The sequence below is a fragment of the Malus sylvestris genome, chromosome 14, assembly GCF_916048215.2.
Source record: "Malus sylvestris chromosome 14, drMalSylv7.2, whole genome shotgun sequence".
NCBI classification, from domain to species: Eukaryota; Viridiplantae; Streptophyta; class Magnoliopsida; order Rosales; family Rosaceae; genus Malus; species Malus sylvestris.
Window position 1 is genome coordinate 27,285,712 of NC_062273.1, and position 22,006 is coordinate 27,307,717.

The window sequence follows — 22,006 nt, forward strand, 5'->3', positions numbered from 1 at the left end:
CACAAAATGGGTGTAGCGGAGATGAGGATGCTTCGTTGGATGTGTGGGCACACGAGAAAGGATAAGATTAGGAATGAGGATATCCGGGGTAAAGTAGGAGTAGCCGAAATTGAAGGAAAGATGAGAGAAAATCAGTTACGGTGGTTTGGACATGTGCAAAGAAGGCCTACTGACGCTCCGATTAGAAGATGCGACTATGGGACAGAGGTTCAGGGCCGAAGGGGTAGAGGAAGACCTAGGAAAACTTTGGAAGAGACTCTAAGAAAAGACTTAGAGTACTTGGATCTAACGAAGAACATGACACATGACCGAGCACAATGGCGTTCTAAGATTCATATAGCCGATCCCACTCAGTGACTTGGATTTTCCAAGTCTCCAACAGAGAAGTTTTCCTCACTCAGGAAATTAAGGGAACACTACCTCAACCTACATGCTCCACTCACAAAGCTTCAACAAAAGAAAATTCAAAGAACTTAGCGAAGAAGGCTTTGGTGTATTTAACACAATACGTTGAAATGAAGGAAAGCTTATTTGTTGATATCCCCGATAAGCTAAAAATATGTACATATACATAAGTCCAAATAAACAAACAAGAGGGAGCCTTCACAAAGGTTGCTTAGGAGAAGTCTCAGCAGTCGGTAGAGTCCTAGAAAGAGAAGGCACCGGAGGGGGATCATTCGGAGCCTCAGTACTGGACAGAACCCTAGAAGGAGGAGGCATCAGAGGTTGGTCATTTGGAGCTTCATTACGCGGTACAACCCCAGAAGACGAAGGCAATAAATGCCTTTGGAACAAACCCACAAATCTCTGATGATCAAGTAAAACCTGACCATCAGATTCCTTCATCTGGTCAAGCTTCCTCTTCATGTTTGTAGCATAGTCATGTGCAAGCCGGTGCAACTGTTTATTCTCATGCTTGAGCCTTCTAATCTCCTGTTTGAGACTCATCACTTCAGCCGTCAATGATTCAACTTGGCGGGTTCGAGCAAATAGGCGTTGGGCCATATTAGACACAGAACCTGCACACTGAACACTGAGAGCCAAAGAATCCTTAACAGCTAACTCATCAGACCGTTTGGAAAGTAGTCTGTTATCTTTGGGAGAGAGAAGGTTCCTGGCCACCACTGCAGCGGTCATATCATTCTTCATCACGGAATCCCCAACGGTAAGAGGACCAGTAGGGGAGACGAAGGTTGGGCGCCATATGTTGTCTGGAGAAGGCAGGGCTGCCTCTTCAACAAGGTTCAAGTCAAAACGACGGTAGGGGCCAGACATTTTCAAAGGTGTTGAAGAGAGAAGAGGTCGGACAAATCAAGATCTTAGAAGTGCAAGAATGGAGCTTCTACTGGTGGAGATTCAAGTGTGCTTTGGAACTTAATGCCAGCCCCTATAAAAATCTGCACTCGACGGAACTTCAGAAATCGAAGAGGCGCCTGCTCAGAAATCGAAGAGGCGCCTGCTCAGAAATCGAAGAGGCGTTTGCTTTCTTAAAAGCTGGGCTGCTCAGAGACCACGAAGGTCGATCTCAGAAATCGAATAGGCGCTTGCTTTCTCAAAAGTTGGGCTGCTCAGAGACCACGAGGGCCGATCTCAAAAATCGAAGAGGCATCTACTTTTCCAGCCTTGTCAGCACCTGTCACACGCACACTCAGCTTTGCGGAAATTATGGGCATTATGTCGAAGACTTCTGGTGAAGTAGAAAGCACATGAGTCTTACTGTTCAACCCACACGCAACAGTAGCTCATGGGTACCACAGATAACTTTGCCAAAGTTCTCTGCCAAAGTTTGAGCACGTGAAGCTTGCAGCTCGCACTACATCGCTCTGACCAAGAAGGGTAAAAGAATAGCAAAGAAACAGCATGAACAAAGTTTAGACACATAAATTTTGAAGGTCTAGCTACCATATTATTACCCACAAGGGTAAAGAAACAGTACCACTGCTGGATAATTGGAAAGTCCATATGTGTCAACCTCTGTGCTTCGTGGCAAGGTAGACTAGCAAACATGCCCAACCTTTACTCACATTCGAGAAAACACTCCCAACAAGATTGCTTGCTCCAAAATCGAAGAGCCACCGTCCTCCGAATCTCGAGAACCAGACTCCCAACATGACTACTTTCTCAAAAATCGAAGAGAGGGTAAAGGAACAGTACCATTGCTGGATAATTGGAAAGTCCCTGTGTGTCAACCTCTGTGCTTCGTGGCAAGGTAGACTAGCAAACATGCCCAACCTTTACTCACATTCGAGAAAACACTCCCAACAACATTGCTTGCTCAAAAATCGAAGAGACACTGCTCTCCGAATCTCGAGAGCCGGATCTCCTTGGATAAAGCTGTCTGTAATCTTCACACGCAACATCAGCTTTCCAGATACCACAGACCACTTTTTCAAAGTGCTCTGACAAAGTTAAAACATGTGAAGCTGGCAGCTCCCACTACCGTGCTATGACCAAGTAGGGTAAAGGAATAACATTACTACTTGTTGTTAAGGAGACTCCTATATATGTCGACCTCCATCCCCAACGGACAGGCAGACCTGCAAAAATGCTCAACCCTTCCTCATATCTGAGAGGGCACTCCCAACGAAGCCTTTCGAAATATTCAGCTTTCTTTCCCCTCGATAATACCTCTGCAAACAAGCTATACTAGAGCAAGAATATCTCATATCATCAGGGTTAAAAGCAAAAGTATCCCATATCATGCTTTTTTCCTGTCTTTTCCTTTGGCCTTGTTCTTACCTGCAAGACAAGGAGAAAGAGAGCAATCAGTCAGCACTTGGAATCAAGCTTCCAGCCAGAAACTGACTGCGTGGAACCCTTTACCTGATTACTTACCTGACATTGCTCTCGAGTACTCATCTTCAACATCTTATGCTTCCAGGGAAGATACCGTATCTGCCTGAGGAACAGATAGGGGCAAGGGAGAATGATACAAGGAAGCATGTGGAGACAAGCGTAACAACACACGTGCCGATACATCCATTACTCTGTCAAAGCAAAAGTATCCCATATCAACAGGGTCGAACGTACTCTAGATTTGATGGACGTGTTTTGACCCTCAAATTCTTCAGTCGGCCTTATACTCTGGAGGAAACCAGAAAACCCTCCAGCACAGTTCAAGAATAAGCCTGTGGAAAGTTACTTCTTCAAAAGCAAAAGTATCCCATATCATATCTTCTCATTTTCTTCTCTTTATCCTTCATGCTGCCTGCAAGATAGGGAGAATGTGAACAATCAGCCAGAGCTCTGATTGCTTACCTTGTCTGTCACCTCTTTCAACAGATCCCCTAGCTCGGCGACTTGGGGGACTCCTACTACATGGTTTGTATCGCGCTTGACCAAGCCTGAAACTACAAGTAGGCTTCAAGTGAAATTGATACATTACCTTGTGCATCTCCACCAGTTAAAGTTACCACCCCTGGATGGAGGAAGAGTACTTCTAGAGAAGATGTCACATCTACCTATGAGACAGATAAGGCAAGTCAAGACGATACCACACTCCGATACTTAGAAGTTTCATGATTACGAGATCATTCTCCCACAATATTTCCTAATGTCATTTGTACTAAATCTTCACTTGTACTCACTAAAGGAGAGCTTGAACCTATGTACTTGTGTAAACCCTTCACAATTAATGAGAACTCCTCTATTCCGTGGACGTAGCCAATCTGGGTGAACCACGTACATCTTGTGTTTGCTTTCCTATCTCTATCCATTTATATACTTATCCACACTAATGACCGGAGCAATCTAGCGAAGATCACAAAAAGCGACCGTTTTCGCTACCTATGATCTATCGTGCAAGAGAACGGAGAATTAAATGGAGATCTCAACCATAGAATACAAGCTGGATGGATGAAGTGTAAGAATGCATCCGGCGTGTTGTATGACCGTCGTAGGCCACTGAAGCTCAAGGGAAAATTTTATAGGACGGTAATAAGGCCAGCGATGTGGTATGGCACAGAATGTTGGGCGGTGAAGCATCAACACGTACATAAAATGGGTGTGGCGGAGATGAAGATGCTTCGTGGGATGTGTGGGCACACGAGAAAGGATAAGATTAGGAATGAGGATATCCGGGGTAAAGTAGGAGTAGCCGAAATTGAAGGAAAGATGAGAGAAAATCGGTTACGGTGGTTTGGACATGTGCAAAGAAGGCCTACTGACGCTCCGGTTCGAAGATGTGACTACGGGACAGAGGTTTAGGGCCGAAGGGGTAGAGGAAAACCTAGGAAAACTTTGGAAGAGACTCTAAGAAAAGACTTAGAGTACTTGGATCTAACGGAGGACATGACACAAAACCGAGCGCAATGGCGTTCTAGGATTCATATAGCCGACCCCACTTAGTGGGAAAATGCTTTGTTGTTGTTGTTGTTGTTGTTGTTGTTGTAGATTGTTATGTCATGCACATCCAATTGGTTGTGTTTTAACTCATATTCCGACCTTGCAGAACTTGTTGATATCTTCAAGAAATCTTGTGTTTTTCACCAATGGATACCGCTATATTATTTAGATTCTTCCCGCTGTTGTTGTTGCCCCTATGTATTTCTCAGGCAAAGTTGAGTTTGGTGTCATTAATCAGTCAGTATCTGCTTTCAGTCATCTTCTTGTAAACTTCTCCCGACCAAACTAACCCAAACCCTCAAATGGGCAGCCCACCCGAACCCATCTCCGTCCATTCCCATCATCACCGCCTACACCACCGGGTGTGGAGCCAAAAATATTCATTAGGCGACACGTGGACTTTTGGACAAAAGAGGACAAAAATACCCTCGAGGCATACCGGGTTTCCTACACGCGAGCAGTGGAGAATCATCCATCAACCAAGTCAGGAGTACCCAAAATGGGTAACAATTCAAAACCTATTTCATTCCATATATGTTTTTACCTCATTTTTTCCTTATTCAATTAGCCATTTATTTCAAACATTCCATAACATCCTCAACCAATTAATATAATCAATATATTCATCACCAAATTAAGCCCAAAAATCACCCTAAAGGCCGGTTATCCCTTCTCCAAAGGGAGCCGGCCATTTCCTTCTTTTTTCACCATAATTTTCCTTTTTTGTGACATTGATTAGCCAATTATACAAAAAACCACCAAAACATTCATTTTATGTTTAATAGCCAAATAAATTGGCTAATTAAACCTAAATCAAACCCAAAAAACCCTAGCCACCTCCTATCCCTATAAATATACTCTCATTTCTCACCAAAAAGCCAATTTCAACACTTTGGCAAAAATCCCAAAATTCTCTAAACACTATTTCTCTCTAAATTCTAACTTTGGCATCGGAGGTTCTTCGGCCAAAGCCCCCCCCAATTCATCGTGGACGCGTGAGGCTCTTGGCCTTAACCTAAGGTGTTAATTGTTTTGTAGGTGCAAAATCGTCCAAGATCGAGGAGGAAGAAATTTGCATCCACAAATTGGTGCTTTCATTAAGAGTTGAAATCCATACTCGTAAAAGACTCTCGCGCAAAAAGGTTTTTTCTTTGTTTTCTAGTCCATTTGAATATTTTTCATACGTTCTTATTTATAGAATTTTTTACTTGCAAAGGTTCTTTGATAAAACGTATAAGAAAAATATAATGGCTAGAAATTTAGAAAATTCCATAAGTGAAAATTCTAATATTCAAAAAATGGGATTGCGGAGATCCATGAGGCAAAATGCGACAATAAGGGGAGCGGCATCATCACCACGAGTTTCCACCATGGGAACCACTGCGATGGCTACCTCGATAGCCACCCGCGGCGAGGTCCATGGTGCCTTCACCACGGCCACCATGGGAACCACCGCGGTGGCGAGGTCCATGAAGCCTTCACCACGGCTCGAGCCGTGCCATCCAAGGCTCACGGCACCAAGGCCATAGCCCAAGTCGTGCCATCCAAGTTTGCACGGGCCCGGGCCCAAGCCTCGCATTCACATGCATCATATACTAAGCAGCCTGCTTCCATTGAGCAGCCCACTTCCGTGGCCCAGCCTGCTCCCGCCAAGCAACCTGCTCTTGCCAAGCAGCCTGCTCTCGTGACCCAGCCTGCTCCCGATGAGCAGCCCACTCCCGTGGTCCAGCTTGCTTCCGTCGAGCAGTTTACTCCCGTGGTCCAGCCTGCTCCCGCCAAGCAACCTGCTCTCGTGGCCCAGCCTGTTCCGGACGAGCAACCCACTCCCGTAGTCCAGCCTGCTTCCGTCGAGCAGCCCACTTCCGTGGCCCAGCCTGCTCCTGCCAAGCAGCCTGCTCCCAATGAGCAGCCCACTCCCGTGGCCCAGCCTGCTCCTGCCAAGCAGCCTGCTCTCGTGGCCCAGCCTGTTTCCGACGAGCAGCCCAATCCCGTGGTCCAGCCTGCTTCCGTCGAGCAGCCCACTCTCACGGCCCAACCTGCTCCTGCCAAGCAGCCTGCTCTCGTGACCCAGCCTGCTCCCGACGAGCAGCCCACTCTCAAGGCCCAGACTGCTCTCGTGGCTTTCCAAGCAGCCCAAGTCGGCCCAAGACTATCTCAACCATCTGGACCTACCATCGAGCCGGGAGCATTCTCACCACATTTTTTCGCGGATTTGACATTTCCCAACTCAAATCTCGTGCCCGGAGTCTACCACTCTTCCACTGCCCAAGGAGGCGCATTCCTTCCAAGCTCTTCCAATCCAAATGGCGAACAACACTTGTCTCGACAAGTCATAGAGTTGACGAGCGCCCTTGCATAACAGACAACCTTGGTGAATCAACTTTTGCAACGCATCGGGATCCAACGTGCCCCGGACGAGGTATCCCGAAGTAGGACAAGAGAAGACGGACATTTCCAGCAGCGTCCCGGCGAGCAGCCACTCGACCAGCCACGAGCCGAACATTTGGGCAGTGTACATTCCCGTCTTAGAGCACGAAGGAGCATGCACTCTCGACTAAGCCTACGGAAGAGTATACATTCACGGTTAGGGTCATACTCTGATAGTCAACATGAACAACCTTCCGAGCATAGGCAGCTAAACCCATAAGGAGCGTTATCCACCTCACATCAGAGTAGGCAGCACGACGGACGGAGAGAAGCAGTCACTCAATCCAGCTCAAGTTCAACCAGCAGCCTGCGAAGAACTCGCTCGCCTACTAGGAACGCACCATATGCACTGCATCCACGGCATAGACGAGCCAAACACATGGAAGAGCAGCCTAGACCAATAAGTCATCACTGGGGGCAGCCGAGAGCTCCGCTACCCCAACAAAGGCAAATTCAGGAAGAAGTAGAGAGACTCTTGACCAAGCGATTGCATGATTTCCAATGCAACGAGGTCACCGACGAGGCACTACGACGGAACATAACCAACATAAGCAGGTCACCCTTCACGGAGGAGATCGAGCAGGCAGAGCGTCCACGCGAGTTCAGCATGCCACATTTCACATCTTTCAAAGGGGATGAAGACCCGGAGAGACACTTAAAACGTTACCAAAGCGCAATGATCCTTTATCGAAACAACGATGATCTCATGTGCAAGATATTCGCCACCACTCTACAAGGCGAGGCGTAAGATTGGTTCTACACCCTGCCGCCACAATCCATCCGGAATTTCTACGAACTTTCTTTGGTTTTCACCAAAGAATATTCATCCTATCGCTCGATCAAAAAGAAGTCTGACCATTTGTTTGACGTCAAGAAGAACCCAAAGGAGTCGCTTCGCGACTATGTGACGAGGTTCAAAGTAGAGAAGGCAAAAATAGTCGGATGCAACGACTCGATAGCTAGAGCAGCCTTCCAAAAATGACTTCCAGCAGACCACCCGCTATTCGGAAAATTGATCATGAAAGAAGATCTAACTCTGGCAGACTTTTTTGCTTTAGCAGAGAAGCATGCCATTTGGGATGAGGATCGCCAATGCACATTCAAGGACTTGAAGAAGTACCCGACATCACCTCCCTAGAAGCAGCGGAGGACTTATTCGCATGTTTGACGGTATCTAAAGTAGCAATAAGCTCTACCATCATGCGAGAAGAGCTGGGGACCCGACTACCTGTATTCTACAATTACCTGCAATCATCATCATGACGCACTATTCTGCCGAATCCAAACCGGCGACGATAAAGGCGTAGACCCTGCCAGATGCAAAGTTTTCTGACGAACGCAACAACTCGGCCCAACGATGCCCCGAAGGCAGTCGAGCACACTTTAGCCGCACATATTCCCTCAATGGAGATTTCTGGCATTCGCATGTCAACGGCGCATCCAACTACAAAGGCTCGCGAGCAGCCGTGGTTCGTGTTAACCGACTACTTCACCAAATAGGTGGAAGCATAGCCCATGACGACCACGATTCAGACGGACATAGAGCACTTCATATGGAGGAACATCATTTACCGATTTGGCATCCCTTAATCCATCGTCACCAACAACGGCCTGCAATTCGTGGGCAAAGATTTGGCGAAGTTCTTCCAAAAATATGGCATCAAGCAGCATATGTCCATGCCGAGATATCCTCAAGGCAATAGGCAGGCCGAAACATCCAAAAAGATGGATCTCATCTGGGAAGGTCCGTACAAGCTCAGCAGAATAGGCGGCTAGAGTAATTATACCCCCGCTACCATGAAACGATAAAAAGATCGAAAAGTAGTGGAGCGCCTACAATATGAAGAAGTACCATGTGTGACCTCCCACTACATCAAAGCCCGAAGACTCAAGAAGCTCGACGGGCACCACCTCACAAGTCGAGGACTATCCAGTTGTTATGCAGTTCCTACCTTACAGCTAAGTTCTCGTTCGTTTCACTCGTTTTTCAATGAGGAATTCAGAAGTAATCACAACTTGGCTCGGCTGCATGCTTACAACAACTGATCACTCCGGCACTTCAAAAGAAGACTGCGCCCTTCTTAGGGACCCATCGCAGGAATTGCGCCCCCCCGAGGGACCAACCATGCTCTCTAGTGCGAGAGGGTAAACCAATTCCCCGACACCCATATGGGTCAGCTCTCCAAGACGGGAGGATAAACTTTACACTCCGAATATCCAGACGTGGATGAGCCTGGCTGCCCTAGTATAACTAGATGCACGATGGCTTGCGCCGGGATTCCTAGAAGTAGCCGCAATGGTCTTTTTCAAGGCTTAGCTAACTGAAGGATTTTGGGTCTCTTGGCCTAATCAGTGAGGAACCGGGCCCTAGAGACGGAGAGGGCACATTAGGTAGTACATCTGATGGACGGCTACCCTGGAATTCTAAAGCTGCTACCGAGTGCACTAAGGTAGCCTACGAATTCTAGAAGACTGCCTACGGCTTGCCCTTCGAGCAGTAAAGTCGCGCTAGACTTATACAACCGCACATTCTTGTGAAAGGTTAAACAAGCTAGCGCGCATATACGAAGTTTTATCCACTGCTGACATGCTACGTAGTCGATAAGCTTCACCTCTGCCAAGCGTGGAACAACCTACACCAAGTCCTAAAGTGTTGTGATACTTGCTACGCAACCTACGGAATTGAAGAAAGTCAAGGTTAACAGCCTAGTGGTTACGCGGACTTGTCTGCTTCTGTAAGTAAGGCATCCGGCTGCCAACCCTATGGCTAACAACTTTGCAAAGTTCTACACCAACACCTACGGCTACATAGGCTACGCGAGCTTGTCTGCTTATAAAAAAAGTAGCATGCCTGCCACTGGTCTATCAAGTCTAAAGGTTAGGGCATGAACAAAAGAAGTGAAGATGAAGAAAAACGAAGGAAAACATGTTTATAAACAACTAGCAAAGGCCGAAGGAGTTCAAGCAAAACAAGAGCTACAAGGAAAAACAAAGAAAATCCTAAAGGCTACCTAAAATACTACACTACAGCAGCTTGGACATCCCACGACTACTCGGTCGCCACACCTTCAACAATCGTAACGCTCTTAGCAGCGGCAACATCCGGCGCTTCACCCCCGGCTGCCCCAGTCTGGGCACTAACTTCTCCAACTACTTCACCAATGGAAGCCTTAAAAGTAAAAGCAAGCAAGTCTTCCGGAGAAATAGAGAAGCTTATCCACTCCCTTCTTAGCATAAGCAGCAAAATGAAGCTCAGAAATTGCAAGCTTAAGATCTTAAATATGAGGTGAATCGACACTTTAGCAGTAGAGTCCACCTTACCACTCTTCATAATAGCAAGTCTCTACAAAGGTGAACCAGACTTGGCTCCCAAAGAACATCCTGGTACAGACTTCGGCACTAGGGGCATGATAAATCCTTTACGCTAAGCAATCTTATCCACAATTGTACTAGCCATTCTCAACATGGAAGACGCCACATGCTCAGATCTAGCAGCCTTATTTTTCTTCCCTTTGGAAGAAGTCATGTCAATCACATACCTCTCGGTAGCAAGCGGACCCTCATGAGCAGCAGAAGAAGTCTTCAGTTTTTTCTTAACTGGCATCTCATGAGCAGGCGGGGAAGATCTCTTCTTTCCATCTTCATTCATAGTAAGCTCTATGACAGCGATCAGACAAGCCAATGCATCTGCCTTGATCCTCTTTACCTCATCTTTCTCGAGCAGCCCACCTTTCTTTCAGCAAAGAGGACTAAGCAGCCAACGACATTCATGGTACTTAGCAGGGGAGCTCAACCTAGCATTCCAGCAACTCATGAGACCCGCAATCTCCTTATCTCTCTCAATCGCCAGCCTGGCCCGAGTCAGGTCCAAGAGCCCAAAGGACATGAGCCATGCGGCTCGCCTAGCACTGCGCTCCAGCGCCACAATCCTCGACCCCAGCTGCACAAGCTGCCCTTGGCTCAAGCCAAGCCAAGCTACCCAAGCAGTCGTCCCTGCCACGACATCTCCTCAACCCATGCCGAGCCAGCTCCTGGCCCCTGCCAGCCGATGTGCCGCACCACCCCGACGGCTACCCCGCAATAGCACTATCCAAGAATAAGGCAAGAAAAATTAAATTTTCTTACATTGGTGCGGCACGAAGAAGACAAAGAAAGCAACGAAAGACGGTCCTTTGCACGGGCAAGATGTAGAAGATTGCTAGAGGAGGCGGAACAAATATCCTCTAAGCTATCTCTCTCTTGTATGGTAGAATAAATCGCTCTCCAAAGTTGATTTAATAACCCACTTAAGGTGGACTTAAATAGGCTTTGAGAGAAATTTATTTCCTTTGCCTAGAAGGATCTAATTTCCTATTAAAGAGAGAATCAACATCAAAATAGGAAGCAATCTTAAGTTTCCTAAAGCAAGAAGATCTCTACATCTGCTGCCCTTTTCTGCGAGCAGCCCAACAGGTGTGGGGACATTTGTGGAGCCAAAAATATTCATTAGGCGACACGTGGACTTTTGGATAAAAGAGGACAAAAATACCCTCGAGGCATACCGGGTTTCCTACACGCAAGCAGTGGAGAATCATCCATCAACCAAGTCAGGAGTACCCAAAATGGGTAACAATTCAAAACCTATTTCATTCCATATATGTTTTTACCTCATTTTTTCCTTATTCAATTAGCCATTTATTTCAAACATTCTATAACATCCTCAACCAATTAATATAATCAATATATTCATCACCAAATTATGCCCAAAAATCACCCTAAAGGCCGGTTATCCCTTCTCCAAAGGGAGCCGGCCATTTCCTTCTTTTTTCACCATAATTTTCCTTTTTTGTGACATTGATTAGCCAATTATACAAAAAACCACCAAAACATTCATTTTATGTTTAATAGCCAAATAAATTGGCTAATTAAACCTAAATCAAACCCAAAAAACCCTAGCCACCTCCTATCCCTATAAATATACTCTCATTTCTCACCAAAAAGCCAATTTCAACACTTTGGCAAAAATCCCAAAATTCTCTAAACATTCTTTCTCTCTAAATTCTAACTTTGGCATCGGAGGTTCTTCGGTCAAAGCCCCCCCCAATTCATCGTGGGCGCGTGAGGCTCTTGGCCTTAACCTAAGGTGTTAATTGTTTTGTAGGTGCAAAATCGTCCAAGATCGAGGAGGAAGAAATTTGCATCCACACCGGGTATGGAAGGAATTCAAGGGGAATGGAGATTTTCTACAAAAGCTGGTAGCCAAAAGTTGGTGATTGAATCAAAGGTGCTTTATGCTTCTGCCATGGCCTGCACATTTTTCTTTGAAGGTTGGCATCTCTGCTCCTTCCCTTGTTTTATACATAACCCAAGTTAAAATCTTATGCCAATGCATTGCTTAAACTTAAGAAGTTCCACATATGATATGCTTCAAAATTTTGGATTGTTAGGTATCGCCAAGCGAATTGCTGCATCTGGATACACTATATACACCGTGGACTATACGGGTTTCGGTCTTTTTGAAGGATTGCATGGCTACATCCCAAACTTTGATGAATTAGTCGACTATGTAATTGAACAATTTACTAATGTCAAAGGTATGAAATTGCTTAATTTAGATTCCAGTGACATGTTCACAATATAGGCCTTGCTAATTTCTTTGAATTGATTGCAACTCCAGGAAGATCTGAAGTGAAAGGTCTGTCATTCTTTGTAATGGGAGAATCCATGGGAGGAGCCATAAGTCTCAAGATTCATCTTAAGGAGCCGGACAAATGGGATGGATTAATCGTTGTAGCTCCAATGTGCAAAGTAAGCTCCTTTCCTCTAATTTGGTTTTTTAACTGATCTGTTTGGTATTTTACCTGTATTAAGATCTGTTGCTGAGAAATTGAGTGGAAGTTGTTGTTTTGATTTCGGTTTTCAAGAATTGCATTTCATTCGCTAGTTTACTTTTCAAATTTCTCGGAGATTGTTGCTTTTGTTGACCTAAAAATTCAAACTTAAACTTGATGATTGTAGTCTTTATATTTGATTCTACGATTGGACTTCATGGGATAGGATACTCAGCGGAAAACTTTTGTCAAGTCTGTCTTCTACTGTACAGGGTCAGGTTTGTGTATTTATAGGTCAGTGCATGAATCTTGCTAAAACCAAGGCTATGGGAAAAAATTTTAGGAATAGAACAAATACAATTTTGTTTTGTGTTTGGTGAAGGTTTAGAAATCGACTCATTGGGAATGAATTCTAAACTGATGGTCCTTATTTTATTTTTTTTTTTCCGGATGGTGGCAATCCCTGAACTTGGCATATTGTATCTGTTGAGCAACATTAAATATGCCAACTTTGTTCTACGTTAAGAGTTTTTCAATCTCACATCATTATTTCTGTTTATCATACTTAAACAGTTTTTCATGTTTATCATACGATAACTCATGTTCCCATTTTTACTTTCGATATTTATCTTTTCTTCTTTTGGGGTTGCATAAGAAGCATAGGATTTGAGTTAGGTTTTCTAATTTTTCGTCTTTTACCTTTTCAGTTATTTTCTGTTTGGTTGTTGAGAAAGTGATGGAAATATAGTTATCTGTGAATATGGAAACTTGAATCTGCGTAGACTCCTTGGGTTGTGTGTTGGGTTCAGTGGAGGTTTAGGGTTATAATTCTAAATAATTTGTTTTTCATTTCATGGAAATGACCTGTTATTTGATTTAACTGAGTAATTTAATGGAAATATATTGTCTTTTTTTCTTCCATATTTCTTTTTCTCTGCAACCAAACAGGGGCTGTGAGTTTTATTTTTTAAAGGATTTACTGAGGTTTTGGCTAAATTAATACCAGACCTAATTAGGAAAAGGAATTGCTGAATTAGATTTCTCAATCTATTTTGTATGTTGTAGAAAGCTATTTAATTTATGCAGCTATTGTACCGGTTTTTCTTTTTCGGCTTTATTTGATTTATTCCCATTTTTACTAAACTCATGTTTCCATTTCCTTTTTCTGTTTATCATACTTAAACTGCTTTATTTGTGCAAGCTGCACTACACACTTGAATGCATTTTATTATTGGCGGGATGCGAAGAAAGCTAGATACATGTGCAGGATTGCTTGATTAGTGTTAGGGTTTTAACAACTAATTGTTAGCAGCTAGAAGCTCTGGTTAGATGAATGCTAATCTGATTTTCCTTACAGTACTTTACTGCCAGTTTCATAGTGGTTGTTCCCTACTGTATACCTGTTGTACAGTTTCATTTCTGTTTCTTCATAACTTTCTTGGTCCTGGGATATATGCAGATTGAGTACAACGAATGTCCAATGTTCTCTAACAGTTCGGGTATTTGTAATAGGTTGTGTAGTTCAAGAAATTTAACATTTAACAATTGGCGGGTTAGATGGAGCTGTTGGGCTATACTATCTTTGTAGCAGCCTGCCTAACATTTTTTAGGCTCTACACTACCATCCAATTTAATGAAAAATTCAAAGATTGGACGGTATTGATTGCAGAATTTTGGTGTGTGTGAGTGTGTGCAGTGTTTGTTCATTTCGAATTCTCAAGAGTGATGATATTGCCTATACATGTAGATTTTACACTGCTTTTGTGCCATGCAGTACTGACATTCTATGTGGCCTCTTAGCTAATGATACAATCACATTATATGAACTTTAATTAGTTTTCATGACACAGTTTCAATTTCTTTGCTTTGTTTAGAAATTTGTGCATTTATCTTCGGAGCACTTAATCGATTTAGCTTGCAGTTTAACTATTGAGGATTCTTAATGTATTTTGGTTTTACCTGGATTCCATTTATGTGATTGTCACCCTTGGTCGGTGGTATTATCTTTACAATGGATTTAAATTGGGGATTTAGAGAATCTAGTAACAAAACTGAATTATATGTTCCATGCTTTTTGTTTTCATTTTGGGTTCAAAAGTTGGAGCTTTGGTCAGGATTTTTCTTTATTCAACTATAATTTTGTGCTTAGGAGGCTATCTGAAACTGCTTAAATTTGTTTGCATAGGAACTTTTTTTTTCTTTTTGCTGTAACCTGTTTTGTTAAAGGTGATGATAACGATTTATCAATATTGTTTGTTCGGAGTTATGTGGGAATTGGAAGGGAGTAAATTGTGATCGTTTATGCAGCATTTGATAAAATTGAGAAATAAAATTGGGGAAATAATGTTAATAGTTTGTCGATGCTTAGGATACTGTTTGGGGCTGCTTAAATTTTATATATTCAGTTGCATAGAGTTGACTTGACATACACAACCATGGTCAGATTGCCACCCTTAGTTGGTGGTATTATCTTTACAACGCATTCAAATTGAGGATTTAGAAATCTAATAATAAAACTGAAATATTTGTTCCATGCTTTTTGTTTTCATTTTGGGTTAAAGGATTGCTTTGGATTGGGATTTACCTTTATTAACCTATAATTTTGTGCTCAGCACACAATCTTGGGAGTCTTTACATGATTGTTCTTCTATTTCATAGATTCGAGATGTGTTTAGTATCTCATTTAATTGGTGTCCCTTTGCTCATTTAATTCAAATTTAATACGATTTGGTCCTCCAATTTCTCTGAATTGCAAACAAATTTACTTTCTTTGGAAATTTTAGGAACTTTGGTTGTGGGAGGAAGAAGCCGGTTCCTTGCTATTTTTAGGTATACGATTACAAATCGGAGGGTTTAAGGTTATGCACTTGCTTTGGATGTGATTGCCAGAGAAATTCAAGCTTCTGCTAAGGTAATTATCGATAATTGGATTGTTTAATGCGATCAAACGTGGTAGTGAAATGTTAAATTTGATGGCTACAAGTTTCTAATTAGAATGCTAATGCTGCAATTCATTTTTCATAAGGATTCGATGTAACCATGGAGTGCCGGCTGTCGACTACCTGACACTCTCCCCCTCCTCCTTTATCCGAGCTTGGGATCGACAATGTAAGATAAACTTACACAGGCGGAGTTAATGCTAATGCTGCAATTCATGATGATCAATATGTTCTGACTTAAACAATTACTGCAAATGTATCGTTGCTTTATGATGAATGAGTTATCTTTTGCATATAAGACTTTGTTTCTGGATACTAAGTCTAAAATAGAGATTTCAGAGCAAAACGTTGATTGAGTATAAGCAAGTTGTGATTTTGTAGTTTTTACATGTTTCCAGATAAAAGTTAGGATCTTCAGAGATTAGAAAGTGAAAAAGGGCAAAGGAAAGTGATATTGACTCATGAAAGATGGTTCAAATCTTTGTTGGAGGTACATTGGATTTACGTTTCTGATGTGTTACGTACATTGTTAGGACTATAGATTTGGATTGAACTCAATGTTTTCAGTGTGTATATTTAAATATGTGTGTATATAGATGTGCGTGTGAATATATGTGTGTGTATATAGATTTATACATAAAAGGGAAGATGGATTGATAGGTGTATGCTTACTCCATAAAAGAAGAAGAGAAAACAAAAACCACATCAAACAACTGGCATTTAAAGCTCTTTTTCTTTTTCTCTTTTGACATAAATCTCTCTTTGTTAGATTGCTAGGGGGCTGCACGGTGTGAGGGCCATGTATGTTTTATTACGGTCGTAACTATAGTTTTGGGAACTGGAGAAAAGAAGTGGAACAAACCATTTGCATGGCAGAGGCCGACTTCATTCTTTCTCAAATTTGTAGTGCACACAAATGGTTTAGCATACATGTGAAGGGGATGAGAGAAGGCAAATATGCAAATGCTGTATCAGAGATGATTCCTTTACAGAGTTCGGTGCTTACATTTGTAGTTTTAAGATCAGTGTAGATGTTTCATAACATTGAAGGATCCACTATTCCAGTGTGGATGTTTCATTGTACATTGTGTTTATATGCTAACTCACTTGAATGTATATAAAAGCAAAACTGTTAATCTTATCGACCTCATTCGCTCATGTATCGCTCTGTTTGTTCATAATTGTGTTAAATTTATTCAACTTAAATGTGTTTTATTCATTCGATTACGTCTGAAACAGCTGGTTCCCGCAGCAACGCGCGGACGTAATTTCTAGTCTATTCTAAAATTGAGGAATGAATTGACTGTAGCTTAGCTACAGTCAATTGGTTGCCACTCGATTTCATGCTATTTACCACAATACCAGCTGGTTGGAAGGGTAATTATCAAAAGTTGGGAGGGTAATTTTGACTCTGACCAGATTTGCATTATTTACATTTATACCATTGTGTGTAGCTGTGCTTCAGACAGAACTCACGGATTTGTGGAGGAATTTCAGGGAGAGAGGCGTGGGATGGCAGGGAGGGGAAGGGAGAGAGGAGTGAGGTTGCCAAAAAGTGGGGTTAGGGTTGATTTTTTCTCCTCAAATCAAGGGTTGGTGTCGCTGATTGAAAGATTGAGAGGGATGGGGGAGAGAGACAGAAACACACCCATTTGGCCTTCATTTTCCCCTTTCTCAAACCCTGGCAGCCAGAACCCCAAAACTGAGCCCACTTCTACAATAACATCGGCTCTTGCTTCCCAAAACCACACAAACCTTCCCTTCATTTCTGTTACAGGTCACTGAAAGATATTCATGGGGATGGAGAAGACGATGGTGGCACGACGGTTGGGTCGTTTGTGCAGGTCATTGTTTTGGAGATTTATGATTTGTTGTCGAGCAATGGCGGCGGAGGATTCGGGTTTGGATGGCCAAAGAGCAATGTCTCCAATTCTAAGGTGATAATTAACTGGGTCTCTATTTTCTTTGTTGAATTCTTGCCGATCTATGGTTTTTCTGTAAAAAAAATTCTGTGTTTAGAACTGTAAATTCGGATTTGGAAAATGGGGTTTCTGTGCAAATTTCGATATTTGGATTTGGTTGGTTGTTATTTAAACTTAGGGGGAATACCTTCAATTCTAAGGTGAACTACAAACCTCAAATTCCCTCCGTCTGTATATTTGCAGTTGCTTTTCCGTATAAATCTTCTCTTGCAAAGAAATTCAAAGGCCTCTAATTGTATTCATGGACTATAACTGTAATTATACAATTTACATTATTATTTAAATATAAAAAGGTATAATTTATATATAAAGTCAATTTAAACACTTTTTGCTTTGAGAAAGGGAACGGGTAAGGGAGGTATGGGTATGGGTTTTTAGAGCCGGTTTCTAGGGAGGTGGTCTGGTGTCAGTGCCTTCACAGGGTGGGGGTGTGATATAGGGGAGAGAGGAGAGGGGGTTGGTTGCAGAGAGAAGGTGACGGCGGGTGCACGATTAGAGCAATTCCACCCATGGAGCCCTTCCCCCTGGCAATCCATTATTCAATCCACCCTATTAAACAGTAACTGCCTTAAATGAATAGTAACTACCATTAATGAACAGTAATTGCCATTTACATCTCCACCCTTGGAACCCTCCCCCCTGGCAATAAGCAATTAAAATAATAGTTTTTTTTGTTTGTTTAAATAATAAAAAACCCTCTCTCTCTCTCTCTCTCTCTCTCTGACACAAAAAAAATAAAAAAGTGCAAAGCCCTCGGGCCACAGGCCCGTCGACTCCCCACCCCCCCTTCGCTCGAGCTCCCACCCTCGCTCGGGCCCTTCCCCGCTGGAGCTGCTCCCACCGGCCCTCAGGCCCTTTCTCCTCCCCTGTCGCCCGAGCAACTAGCATCCGCTGGAGTTGCTCTTAGGGGGACAGAAAGAGAGTTGATTGTGAACAAGATTTGAGGGTAGGGTTGAGGGAATTAGTGTGTTGGCTGCAGAGAGATGGTGGGGTTGAGTTAGTATCGCTCCTTTTCTGTCGCTTCTCTCTTCCTCCATCTATGACATCTTTGTTTTGGGGTCAAAATATGTTCGCTTTTACATAGAAATTTGAGTGTTTTATTTATTTATTTGGGTTTTTGTAGCTGATGCATATTATGTTTTGTGTTTCTGGGTTTTATCACTAATTGTCAATTGGATTTTCTGGTTTCAAAAATAGGTGGAGGCATCGACTAATCAGCTAGCTGATCAGCAGATGCCAGTGTATAATCTTGCATCGAAGATTCTTTGTCGGGTTATCAATGTATCATTGAAGGTAGTGTGGTGGCTGCTCTTATAAAGAAAACTAAGAATTCTGGATTTAATTGTGTAGCTACTTCTTTGGTACTCAAGTTATTGGGCTTTGCGAGGGAATAATATGTTTCTTTCTGCTGAATTATAGGCTGAACCAGACAATGATGAAGTATTTGCACAAGTCACTTTACTTCCTGAATCAAATGTAAGTTGTTGGCTTGAGGATTTTGATTTATTGTGGGCGGGTAAAACTAATTATGGGTTGAGATTCTGGTGGTTTGATGTTATAAATTTTAGCAAGATGAGAATGCAGTGGAGAAGGAAATAACATAGGGCGCGCGTCCTTAAACAGGAAAAGACTTTGGTTAGGCAAAGCCAAATCAAGAAAGAGAATAGGTACTTGAGCAGTAGAAAGAGAATAGGTAAAACATAATCAAGTGGAAATTTTAGGTACAAAATTTGGAGTGAGTAAAGAAATTATACAATGGTGTCCAACTGCTTTCCACCATGGCCACTTTAAAAGGCTTAGTTCTTTTTCCAAGTGAAGACATAAAATGGCACTTGAGCAGTAGAAATATTAACATCTATACTAGAATGAAAAAACTGCATATTTGAAAGGAAAAAAAACACACCAGCACACACTTGGAAATAGCTGGAAATATTGGCAAACCTCAATGTATATGCACGCTTTAGCGATATTTATAATGAGGATATTTATATTAGCAAACCTCACTTATGCCCTCCTGTACACATTCTATTGTTTAAGTAATGTAGAAAACTATTCTCAATGTCTCTAGCTATTCATTTATTATCTTCAATGATTTGGAAACCTGCTACTACAGTTTTTCGAATGGTTATGTCACACTCTGCTATTCTTCCTGTCAAAATGGGGAAGGTTAGCATGGCTATCACTCTTCCAACATGTTAGTGGGTTTCTCTGGATTTTCGTTTTTCTCTATTGGGTTTCGATTAGTTCTCAAGTTTTTGCGTTTTTTGAATTGCTTTTCGCATTTGAACATAAAGTTTTTATTTCCTCATCAATCTGATCTGCCTTTTTTCAAAGATTTGTCTGGTTAGAACTTCAGTCTACAAGCTTTGTGGCTGATCAGAAGCTACCGTATTTGGATTTTTCTGGTAAGCATAAAATTATATATATATATATATATATATATATATATATATATATTCATTAAGTTTATATAATTATCTTTGAGTGCTATGTACATATATTTCCTAAAAGAAACTGATTTCTCACACTATTTTCTTATTCTGCACCTTTGTTGAATTTTTGTCCTTTAATTTTTTTTATTTTTTTAGTCAATTCAAATGACCAAAATAAACACAAGTGTATATGGAGAATAATGAGTATGCGGAAATCAGTATCATTTGCTAAAATTTATAGCTCATGGTATATATGAGTTATGTTGTTGTTGCTTTTCTTGCCTTTGCACGTTCTGCTCTGAAATTTATAAATACATAGAATATTGTAATTGAATGAAAAATAACTTTGGAGCGAATTCTACATACTCAATTTGACAAGAAGAAGGTTTCGAATCGGACGATTGGAAGACAAAAAGGTTATAAATGTTATGACTGGATTGAGCATGGTATGTTTAATTATGCAAATGACCATCTGTTTTACTTTGATTAATTTCTTTGGTCAGTGCATTGAATATCCAGTTAATGGAAAAATGTATTTGTACCAAACCCCATTCCAATTGAATGGTTGGTGTATTTGTTCCAAACGACATTCGAATTGGATGATTGGTACCCCAATATAATAGTATTTGTATTTCTGCCCATTTATGGATGATTGGTGTAGCTGCTATGATTGTTAGATTGTGTATGTTGGTTATTGCTTAACTGAGCAAATAAGGTCAGCAAAAAAGTAGATGCTATGTCAGTGTATGTCAATGGGGAGTGTAGCTATGAAAAATATGTTTACATTGATCATGGATGATGAGTATAACAGTCCTAACTTAGCAATGTATGTTAGTGACTCAGTGTAGATGCTAAATACTAATGGGTGAATAATGAATGTTCTGCTGAGTAGCATGTTATTACCAATCTTGGTAGATTTACAAAGCATATGAGAGAATTCGTATGATTTACAAATTTGTACTTGATTTTTGATATTTTTCAAGTGTAAGGCATATGTTGCACAATTGAGGTATGTAGGCTGCAAGGCATATATTTTGCCATCTTACCTGCAGGGGCAAAATACGTGTAAACTGCAGCTTGCTTCTGTTTCTTCAGTTTCGTATGAAAACAAACATTTTGCTTATTTTTGCCTTTGAACAGTTGTGGTTACAAAATTAGCTACTTAAACAATTCCTCAACACTTTCTATTTTTAATTACCTGTTGAAATGGTTGCCTACACTGCATGACACATATTATATGTGTGAACTAAATATTTCTTCTGTTTCTTAAGGAAACAGAACTTTTTTGGAAACCATCTCTTTCTAATCAAAGACATTTAGTTTCTTCCCACTCATTGTAAAATGTGTTTATATGCCAACTCACTTGAATGTATATAAAAGCAAAACTGCTTATCTTATTGACCTCGTTCACTCATGTATCCTTGTGTTTGTTCATAATTGTGTTGAATTTATTCAACTTAATTGTGTTTTATTCATCCGATTACGCCTGAAACAGCTGGTTCCCGTGGCAACGCACGGGCCTAATTTCTAGTTTGACCTATAATCATACATATGAGATATTGGGTGAAAATTTGTAAAAGGATCTTTTCAGAAAAATCTGGAGAATACCTCCTTAATTCTCACTTTCTCCTTAAGAGTTGTACTTCCAGGCAGTGTGATGCTGAGATATTTTTAAATTCCTTCTAATTTTAGTAAAAGGTAGCATACTTTTCTTCTCGTGGTTCACCCATCTCCTGCTTGTTTAAATTCTCATCAGCTCGGTTCACCCATCTCTTGGTACCCGAAGGTATCAAGATGAACAATGCTCAGTATTTCGAGATTAATAAAATATGGTACAAACATTGGACAATAATGTTATTTCGTGCAACCAAATTTTACTTTTAATTTTATTCCCTCACTTATCATTAAAAAAATATAAAATATAAATATAAACCTCTTTCCGCTTCACCTTTTTTTTCCTTCCTCTCCCATTACAATTCTCTCCAATCTCTCTATTGAAGTCAAATCCGTCAACGAGCAATACAAAACAACACAAAGACAACCTCTTGGTTAAGTAAAAGTCTTTTAGTATT

At 41.6% G+C, this 22,006-nt stretch overlaps 3 protein-coding genes across 7 annotated transcripts in view; all 3 read left to right on the forward strand.

Moving 5' to 3' along the window:
* Positions 1 to 22,006, forward strand: part of LOC126598703 (uncharacterized) — a 97,973-nt gene that overhangs the window by 63,295 nt on the left and 12,672 nt on the right. The gene's annotated exons all lie outside the window — the stretch shown is intronic.
* Positions 11,752 to 16,605, forward strand: LOC126598712 (caffeoylshikimate esterase-like). Of its 5 annotated transcripts, XR_007614935.1 has the most exons (6): positions 11,752 to 12,077; positions 12,198 to 12,344; positions 12,428 to 12,558; positions 15,365 to 15,492; positions 15,919 to 16,010; positions 16,290 to 16,605. XR_007614935.1 is itself a non-coding variant. In XM_050265079.1 (5 exons), exons 1-4 carry the CDS (start codon positions 11,963 to 11,965, stop codon positions 15,461 to 15,463), a joined length of 492 nt encoding a protein of 163 aa, XP_050121036.1. In that variant the 5' UTR covers positions 11,752 to 11,962; the 3' UTR covers positions 15,464 to 15,492; positions 16,290 to 16,605. The 5 variants fall into 5 exon arrangements, 4 of the variants coding, with proteins under 4 accessions (XP_050121036.1, XP_050121038.1, XP_050121035.1 ...); XM_050265079.1 differs by lacking the exon at positions 15,919 to 16,010; XM_050265081.1 differs by lacking the exon at positions 15,919 to 16,010 and having other exon boundaries at positions 16,428 to 16,605.
* Positions 18,429 to 21,348, forward strand: LOC126598715 (uncharacterized). Its single transcript, XM_050265085.1, has 4 exons — positions 18,429 to 18,448; positions 18,700 to 18,795; positions 18,922 to 18,978; positions 19,616 to 21,348. The coding sequence occupies exons 2-4, from the start codon at positions 18,736 to 18,738 to the stop codon at positions 19,817 to 19,819; spliced, it is 321 nt and encodes a 106-aa protein (XP_050121042.1). The 5' UTR covers positions 18,429 to 18,448; positions 18,700 to 18,735; the 3' UTR covers positions 19,820 to 21,348.